We start from the raw sequence: 10,317 nt of genomic DNA, 5'->3' as shown, positions 1-10,317 counted from the left end.
ACTTTTAATTTGGACCAACTTTTATTTGCACTGAATCGTATCTACTGGTCTAATGTAGTGAATCTGCCCAAGAATAATTTCAGTAGATTCTCTCATCTGTAATGTGACCTGGGTGAGGGCTCCGGCGGACGTGGCATTGTGGACACCTCCCATAGGTGATCTATGTAGTGATCTTTTATCAAATTCTAGACATGGACTTCCAGTGACGGACAGACTTCTAGCATTAAACATTAGTACAAAACATTATATAATGACTTCTATAGATGTTCTTGTAGTAAAGATTCATTCTAACCATTGATTCTCTTTCTCTCCAGTGCCGTCTACTTAGCGCACCATAAAGACTCACACCAGATCTTTGCTTTGAAGAAAATGTTCAAGCGAAACCTGAACACTCCAAAAAGAGTGGCATTGGCCTTTCTGGAGAGGGACATCCTAACATTCGCTGATTGTCCCTTCGTGGTCTCCATGCTCTGCTCCTTTCCAACAAAATCTCACCTGTGTATGGTCATGGAGTATGTAGGAGGTAGGACATGTATATTGTAGTATATTCAGCCCATGTCTGCTTACATCTTATCACTGCTCTTATAATTAGGATAATTAGGACAGTTACATCCTCACAGTGCGTTTACTGTAGGTTTTCTATTACCAAGATGCCTGGAAATTCATTGATCTGTGTGCAGCAGTGCTATGGTGCCAGTGAGTCAGATCGGGCCTGGCACCGCTCGGCACTGGGCCCCATTCCACCACCTGTCATCACAATTTCAGTGGTATTCACATTGTCAGAATATGAATACCGATGAAAACAATGGTGGATCAGGGAGCCAAAGGTTCCTAAATCCACCATTCAGCCTCCGCAGATGGGTCCGAGACTCCGTGTACTGCAGGTTCTTCGATGTCGCCACAATATTGCATCTGTAGTGTGGAGTCTCAGTACTTACACTGCACAGGTGGGGCTGGTGGGGGCCATAACACTGAGTGATGGGGCAGGTGGAGACCATATGCTGAGTAGTAGGGCTGGTTGGGGCCATAATACTGAGTGGTGAGGCTGGTGAGGGCGATAATTCTAAATGGTGAGGCTGATGGGGGCCATAACACTAAGTAGTGGTGGGGGCCATAATACTGAGAGGTAGGGCTGGTGGGGGCTATAGTACTGAATGGTGGGGCTGGTGGGTGCCTTACTACTAAGTGGTGGGGCTGGTGGGGGCCATAACACTGAGTGGTGGGGCTAATAAGGGTCATAATTCTGAGTAGTGGGGTTGGTGAGAGCGATAATACTGAGTGTTGATACTGGTGGGGGCCATAATACTGAGAGGTGGGGCTGGTGGAGGTGGTAGTACTGAGTGGTGGGTGCCTTACTACTAAGTGGTGGGGCTGGTAGGGGCCGTAACAATGAGTGGTGGGGCTGGTGAGGGCCATAATACTGAGTGTTGAGGCTGGTGGGGGCCATAATACTGAGTAGTGGGGCTATTGTGTGCCTTACTACTAAGTGGAGGGACTGTTGGGGGCAATAACACTGAGTGGTGGGGCTGCTGAGGGCCATAATACTGAGTGGTGGGGCTGGTGAGAGCAATTATACTTAGTTGTTGGGCTGGTGGGGGCATAATACTGAGTTGCGAGATTGGTGGAAGCCATAATACTGAGAATTGAGGGTTGTGGGTACCATAATACTGAATGGTGTGCCGTGTGAGGGGCTATAGGGGACTGTGAATGCCGCTATATTGAGTTGGTGACTGTACATGCCCCTACACCCCCTGGGCGTCCTCATATTGAATGGTGTGCAGTGGGGGTCCTTATTCTGTGTGGGGATCCTAATTCTGTTTGATTGGCTTTGGGGGCCATCATACTGAGTGGGCAGTGGTGGAGACCATTATATTGTCTGAGGGGCTATGGGGGCCATTATATTAAGTAGGGGGGGCTGTGGGCGCCATTATACTGAGTAGGGGGCTGTGACTGGCCTCATACTGAGTGGGGACATTATAGACAGGTGCTACATTATATCTGTAAGGTGAAACTGGATTAAGATTTCACTGTGGGGATATCTAACTCAGTCTGTGGGTGGGGGCATTTTTGGGAGCATCATATGCTAAAATGGCTATAAAAGGTGTATTGCTGTTGAGAACATCGATTGACTTCAGTAAGGGTTTTTTTTGAAGGGGCGTGCAGTTAGAACTTTTGCTATGGGGCCCTGAGATTTCTCTGTACGCCACAGTCTGTGTGATCTCCCTGTAAGTCCGCACTGAGCATGTCAGTATCTCCAGCTGTAGACGAGATGTGACATCACTTTATGTTATTAGTTACATGGAGGACATTTCTCCATCGATTCAGACTAATATTATGTGCACTATACATTATATCTGTTTATATTCTCTCCTATCCCAATGTCTCTGCTCACTTCCCATTATACATCATGGTGATCTGCTGTATAAACCACTCACCGGTCACATTTCCTTTTTATTCTATAGGTGGTGACTGTGAGACCCTCCTAAGCACCAGGGGTCCTCTATCTGTCCCCTTGGCCCGCTTATACTTTGGAGAAGCGGTTCTTGCTGTGGAATACCTCCATAGCTACGGTGTGGTGCACAGAGACCTGAAGCCGGATAAGTAAGTGCCCCTCGTAGTATAATAAAGGGGGGAAGTTATCATTTATCATACGGTCTGTGAGGCTAAAACCATCTTCTCTTTCACAGCCTCCTGATTACATCTGCTGGACACATAAAAGTTACCGATTTTGGGATTTCAAAAGTTGGTGTCATGATGCCAAAAACCAACACCTACAAGGAATTAGCGGAGGACATCACCAGGGAGTTCCTGGACCGTGAGGTGGGTAACACTTACAGGAATTTAGCTTGTTCTTTACAAATCTCCAAGGACCAAAGCAAAGAAAGACCTTAAATATAACTTTTAATAGATACATTTAAAAGCACCCATATCAATATATAAAGACAAAATCCATAAAATGTGGCGGCAGCAGTATTCTCCGATCGGGGTGTATTTATCTCCCGCGTCTGTCCACTGACTCATTGTGGCTATCTCCTAATATGATCCCCTGATGAACCCCAAATTAGGAGGGGGAGAAACGTGTTGGGACAATTTACAGATAAGTCCTCTGGTTACTGCTGACTAAAATGCTTTTTTGGCAACTTCGCACACTGGATAATGCTCTGTCCCAACATTTGGACGTGTCCTGTGTAGATCAGTCCTGATTATAGATTAGCCAGGGGGATTTTGAGGTTGTCTATATATACCGTCTGTCCTAGACTATTATCTTCATGCTCAATGTCATTATATAGGTGACTTGTTACTACTTTGGACATATTTATGTTCCTATGTTTACCGTTAATTGAGCACACGTGCTTTTATAATATTGTTCTTGTTGCCCGTAATTGCCAGCACTAATGTACTTTATGTATCTATAATAGGCTTCTGAATGATGGTTTATATATCATACTGAATTGTGTATAGATTGGTGCATTTGATATCGCTCTCTGTACTAGTGGAACTACATTATATCAGCTTCCCTGTTTCCATATAATTGATACATTGAATATTGCCTTTTTTTCATTCAGCATGTTAGCAGCGACATGACTGTCTGCCTTTCATCATTATCTGTATATGTGTATGTCTGTCTAGGGGTGGATAGCGTCACGGAGGGAGTGCCGATGTGGAGGGGGGCGCCAAACCGATTAGCTAGGGTGTCAACCTCCACTGGCAGGCGGGATCTCAGCCCATTTGGGATCTCTAGGGCAAGCCTGCATGTCAATTATCCTACGTTTATCCCACTACCCATATATTGTACATTTTATGCATTTTGTCTTCATATATTGATATGGGTGCTTTTAAATGTAGCTATTAAAGATTATATTTTAAGGGGTTTTCTTTGTTTTGCTTTGGTATTTGGTTAACTAATATACCCCATCTGTTCACCTTGCCTTTGGCATATGTTTTTTTTTCTTTACAAATCTCATCACACTATTGTGTCTTCTCTACATTCTTCATTTCTAGAGAACGTTTCCATTGATATTTTATCTTTTGTCATTGTGTTTTTATGGCGAGAACGTGTTATAATAACCATTTTATCATTTTCATCTCTATCTTCTGTTTTCCAGTTATGTGGCACCCCATATTACATCGCCCCAGAGGTCATCCTGAAAGAAGGCTATGGAAGACCTGTTGACTGGTGGTCAATGGGGATAATCCTACATAAATTTCTCACGGGATCTGTACCATTTGATGGAGATTCTGTAGCTGAGCTTTATGACAGGATTGTCATTGGTAAGTGGAATGATCCGACCATTGCTTTGATCAGTTACATTGGTTTAGGTGTTTACTTTGCTTTACCTTACAGTCCAGTAAAGAGATTTTATTTTCTGTATAACAGGTGACATAATTTGGGATTGTAATTCCGCTCCTACTCCCAATGCACAGAACCTGATTACTGAGCTGCTCAGAACAAATCCTGCAGATAGACTTGGGACAGGTAAGAGATATAATACTATTCATATTAGTATTAATATTCACCTATCACACTTATCACTCATGTCCTTGAGGATCAACACTTCTCTATCAGATTGTCCATTTCTAGTTCTCCACACTATGACTTTCAGTCTTCTTCCTTCATGTTGACTCAGTTATGTCATTAATTCAGATTAAGTTAAACTGTTCAGATGTGAAGCAATCTCTGACAATGTCCACATCACTTTTGTTTTGTTCTTTTTCCAGGAGGATCACTTGAGATCAAGAGTCATCCATTCCTGAGTGACTTAGATTTTAACAACCTTCTAAGTCAGAAGCCAGAGTACATTCCTCAGCTTGCCTCAGATGTGGACAACAGCTTATTTATCGGTAAGTAGAAGAAGACATCATCTAGACTAAGCGGCTGTTTGTCTTGTCTTCCATAAAATGTAATAATCAGTACCCACTAATATTGTGATAAATGACGCCTGTTTTATACTAACAACCTCTAATAATACTTCATTACTTTTGTAGATCACTCTGAAATAGACCATTCGGTCTCAGAGGATGAGGAGGGTACAAGTGTGAACAATGAGAACCTTGACTTCCAAAATTTTACATCTTCTTCTGAAAGGCTTTCTAAAGTAAGTACCGTATGTGCGCAATAAATCCAAAATATGTGAAACAAAAAAGACCTCTAAAAGTAAAAAAAAAGTATTTCATATCTTGTTTTTGTCCATGTTTAGCTCTGTACCATCACTACCAGAAAGATGAATGATGAGGACCAGAAGTCTCCTCCAGAGTGTACGCCAGCAACCAATACAAATATCTCAGAAATGTGAGTAGATTATGGGGTCATTAATGGGAGTTCCAGGCTGATATATATGCACAACACATAATATAGGACATAAATACCATAATATCAAATTCAGCCTCAATGATTAGCGGTCATTGTGCTTTTGGCTTCAGAAACCGTTGGTGATAATAGCCCATAATTGCAGCCATTCACACGTATTAGAGCTGCCCATACTGTAGGAGAGATGTAGTATTACATGCCAGCCATTATTGCTAGTTGTTTTTCGCTCTGATCCATAGAAGGTAGATTGGAGCATAAAACCTTCCTCACTATGACAGTCATATGTCCTATTAGGCCCTCTAGTCGGTGTTCTTCTAGTGAGACCACCCCTTTTATTCTGCATTGACTTGTGATTTACATGTTTTTCTTAAATCATAGAATGGGAGAGTTGGAAGTTACCTCCTGGGTCTTCTGGTCCGACCCCCTGATTCTTCCTGACAGGCAGAAAGAATCGCTTTCTGAATCTGATAGCGACAATGCTATAAACAGCTTGCCCTCCTCGTCCCCATCATCAGGTATGTATGTACAGCATCAAAAGGTGAATGTTGACTTCAAGGCTCAAATATTTGTTTTTTCTGTATTAGGTCTCCTATGTTGTCCAGGTTTCATGGATCCCAATTATGTTTTCCATGGGCCCATACTGTATTTCTATTTCCTTAATTTTATCCAGGAATTGTTTTCATGGATTCTGTAAAATACGTTTTAGCATCCAGGAACTCACTTCAATATAAGAAGACATTGTCTCCTATAGTAGAATATCGCTCATTAGTGATGCACCACGTGGCGGCACACAGGGCGCTTACTGCTCCATATCAGTGATACATCTAATGCCCCTCAGATTAGGTCATGAACGGTATATAGGACTTATTCTGCCCTATAATAATGTAATGCCAGATTATCAGGACTATAGGGGACAGGACTAGAACAATTCTTCTATATACAGTACACAAAGCAGATCCTATAAGAATATTTCTTTACTGAGTTTTTTTACTTTCTCATCAGAATTTCCAACTGAAGAGGAAAGAAAATCTGAAATGAATCTGAGTATAGACCAACAAAACTCAGAAAATGGGAAAAAGGGGAAAAAGAGACGAGGTAAGTGTGAGAATCATCTCCATGTTGTGTGATGTTAGTGATGAGAATAAGTCATGGGGAGCAGATGTCATCTGTCAGTGATGGGATTGTCACATGTATGATGGCTGACAATGACCCCGGACATCTGTGTGAATAAGATTCCTCTGCTGTCCGGCCGGCCACACTGACCGCACAGTAGTATCATGTAATATGGAGTCCCATCACTTACATTGTATTTATTTCTCTTCTCTTAGGTTCCATCTTCCGCCGGATCTTATCATCCTGCCGGCGTGGACTATCCAGGGCTGCTCGCGCATTTGCATGCTGTCGCTGTTGCCCAAGTGTCATCTAAAAGACGGAAAAGCTCCGCATCTAGCGGAGTACAGCCGATCCACCATCACTGCTGGACCTGTAAAGAAGGACCTTCACCATCTACCTGTGGCCTTCTAACTGTAACATCTCTACCCAGACTTGTTTCGGTAATGCCTCTGTCACCAGGCTCCGCTGTATCCAAACTGCTCGCCTGACTTGGCTTTTTTTACTGATCACCTGGTATCTGATCCGGATTTCTTACTGACTATGATTTTGTCTACTGATTCTGTCCCTGATTTTGTTCATCCCTTATCCTTCTACCCTATCCCTAATAAAAAAAAAAAACAACTCCTATATTTATTGAGATTTTCTTATATCTATCAAACTTCACTCTGCATTCTGCTAAGCGATAAAAAATACATATTAACACTTCTGCTTTTAAAAGAATTTTAATTATATATATATATATATATATATATATATATATATATATATATATATATATATATATATATAGATCAGGGCTGGAATGGGATGAAAAATGAAAAAGCACGCCTGTCACACAAACCCCACCATCCCACATACCACATCACCGCCCCCCTCATCCCATTGAGGCACAATGAAAAGTTCAGCACATTTTGCTTTCTTGTTCATGCCCCTCACCACTCCATTATAGGGGATGTTTATTAAGCCACGTGTGAATGGAGCTGCAGTGCGAATGATCGACTACCGCTCCATTCACCCAGAGCTCTTCAGATCCCTGGTTCTCGGAAACAGTGGGGGTCCCGGCTGTTGGACTCCCAGCAATCAGAAAATTATTCCATATCCCAATGATAGAGGACAATTTCCAACCTTCAGATAACCCCTTTAAACAAGTTGTTCAGGATTAATTTTTATTTAACCATAGGATTGTAGACATAGAAAATAATAAACCCATCAGTACTGACCCTCCACAAAGCCAATGCCACCTCTTCTTCAGCAGAACAGGAGAAGTGGTACTGTGCAATGTATATATACAGAATAATACAGATACTGAGAATTACACCCAGTATACAGGACAAGAGAAGTGGTACTGTGCAGTGTATATATACAGAATAATAGAGATACTGAGAATGACACCCAGTATACAGGACAAGAGAAGTGGTACTGTGCAGTGTATATATACAGAATAATAGAGATACTGAGAATGACACCCAGTATACAGGACAAGAGAAGTGGCACTGTGCAGTGTATATATACAGAATAATACAGATACTGAGAATTACACCCAGTATACAGGACAAGAGAAGTAGTACTGTGCAGAGTATATATACAGAATAATACAGATAGTGAGAATTACACCCAGTATACAGGACAAGAGAAGTGGCACTGTGCAGTGTATATATACAGAATAATACAGATACTGAGAATTACACCCAGTGTAATATACAGAATAATACAGATACTGAGAATTACGCCCAGTATACAGGACAAGAGAAGTGGTACTGTGCAGCGTATATATACACAGAATAATACAGATACTGAGAATGACACCCAGTATACAGGACAAAAGAAGTGGTACTGTGCAGTGTATATATACAGAATAATACAGATACTGAGAATTACATCCACTATACAGGACAAGAGAAGTGGTACTGTGCAGTGTATATATACAGAATAATACAGATACTGAGAATTACATCCACTATACAGGACAAGAGAAGTGGTACTGTGCAGTGTATATATACAGAATAATACAGATACTGAGAATGACACCCAGTATAATATACAGAATAATACAGATTGTAAGGCAGCGCTAGTCATCATACTGGGGGTTACTCGCTTCGCTGCGTCAATCAATGCACACGTGCAATGTCTTTACATTTTTCTCACAATGTTGCAGTTTATTACATCATAAGCCACAGTTCACCAGGTCCAACTCCGTGGCACGCCGACACACATATCTACAACATTCATGAGACAAGTGGCACACAGGCCCACTTGCTCCAGGTTACAGCCTACGGCAAGGTAATAAATTATCAATGACCATAACACAGTCCATGTAACAAAGTGTACTACCTTTGCCGGTTTAGTTGCTGCAGTCCATTTTAATCCGCCACCACTGTGGCTTTGTGGCTTCCCAGGTAGGGGTCTCCAGCCGTCGTTCCCTCAAAGGCCACTGACATCCACACAGGATCCAGGCTCTGCCTTTCAGGACTCTTGCTCAATAATCCGCCACCACTGTGGCTTTGCGGCTTCCCAGGTAGGGGTCTCCAGCCGTCGTTCCCTCAAAGGCCACTGACATCCACACAGGATCCAGGCTCGACCTTTCAGGTACCAGGCTTCACTCCAAAGCCGCTGCCTTCCAAGGCCACTAGCATCCGCACATTATCCAGTCTTTGCCTTTCAGGCTGCCAGGCTTCACTCGGCCTCACTAGGCCTCTCACAAACGGTGTCCCACACACACGGAGCACAGGCCTCACGCCTCACACCGAACACACCTGTCTCCAATTACCGGGGTTTATATATCCTGTGCACACATACACCCATACTGACAGGACCTTGCTGATGTCACAGTCATGTGATCAGTCAGCTGTGTGTATAGGTCCTGTGTGCTGTCCCAGTCATGTGTACAGACCTTTACTGTGCATACAGGACCTGTGTGATGTCACAGTCATGTGACCAGTCAGTTAAAGGGGAAGGTACATGGTCAGGTAAAACACATCCTGGACCATTTACAGTAATGCTAGCAAGCTGCTGCATTACAAGATACTGAGAATTACACCCAGTATACAGGACAAGAGAAGTGGTACTGTGCAGTGTATATATATAGAATAATACAGATACTGAGAATGACACCCAGTATACAGGACAAGAGAAGTGGCACTGTGCAGTGTATATATACAGAATAATACAGATACTGAGAATTACACCCAGTATACAGGACAAGAGAAGTAGTACTGTGCAGAGTATATATACAGAATAATACAGATACTGAGAATGACACCCAGTATACAGGACAAGAGAAGTGGCACTGTGCAGTGTATATATACAGAATAATACAGATACTGAGAATGACACCCAGTATACAGGACAAGAGAAGTGGCACTGTGCAGTGTATATATACAGAATAATACAGATACTGAGAATTACACCCAGTATACAGGACAAGAGAAGTAGTACTGTGCAGAGTATATATACAGAATAATACAGATACTGAGAATGACACCCAGTATACAGGACAAGAGAAGTGGTACTGTGCAGTGTATATATGCAGAATAATACAGATACTGAGAATTACACCCAGCATACAGGACAAGAGAAGTAGTACTGTGCAGTGTATATATACAGAATAATACAGATACTGAGAATGACACCCAGTATACAGGACAAGAGAAGTGGCACTGTGCAGTGTATATGACGCGCCCCCTGGGACATATTCCTTTTTGAGGGGAATACCCGGCACCGGATCAGATGGGGGGTTGTAGTCTCCGAGCGGCTGTGACCCGGCCCGTGCCCAGGGCGTCAAACTCAGTGTTATGTGGCAGTCCTACAGATGTTATTAAGAGTTCTTTTGTGTCGACTACGCCACCCGTTGTGATGCGGTCACTGTGGCCGCCGCTGCAGCAGGGTCCGCTGAGGCT

At 42.7% G+C, this 10,317-nt stretch overlaps 1 protein-coding gene across 1 annotated transcript; it reads left to right on the top strand.

Moving 5' to 3' along the window:
• The first annotated feature begins 687 nt into the window (after window positions 1-687).
• LOC141193542 (microtubule-associated serine/threonine-protein kinase 3-like) lies at window positions 688-5,294 on the top strand. The gene is made up of 6 exons (XM_073662142.1): window positions 688-696; window positions 4,107-4,272; window positions 4,379-4,477; window positions 4,720-4,842; window positions 4,987-5,096; window positions 5,199-5,294. Exons 1-6 carry the CDS (start codon window positions 688-690, stop codon window positions 5,292-5,294), a joined length of 603 nt encoding a protein of 200 aa, XP_073518243.1.
• Window positions 5,295-10,317: the final 5,023 nt, after the last annotated feature.

This window comes from Phyllobates terribilis, unplaced genomic scaffold (genome assembly GCF_046119375.1).
Source record: "Phyllobates terribilis strain yellow unplaced genomic scaffold, ASM4611937v1 Scaffold_66__1_contigs__length_7565176, whole genome shotgun sequence".
Lineage (NCBI taxonomy): Eukaryota > Metazoa > Chordata > Amphibia > Anura > Dendrobatidae > Phyllobates > Phyllobates terribilis.
This window is presented reverse-complemented; position numbering and strand designations above follow the sequence as displayed.

Bases quoted from the DNA above. Each gene is read 5' to 3' on its own strand.
- LOC141193542 (XM_073662142.1), top strand. The intron at 4,478-4,719 runs GTAAGAGATATA...TTCTTTTTCCAG, and splicing joins TGCAGATAGACTTGGGACAG to GAGGATCACTTGAGATCAAG. The intron at 4,843-4,986 runs GTAAGTAGAAGA...TTACTTTTGTAG, and splicing joins GGACAACAGCTTATTTATCG to ATCACTCTGAAATAGACCAT.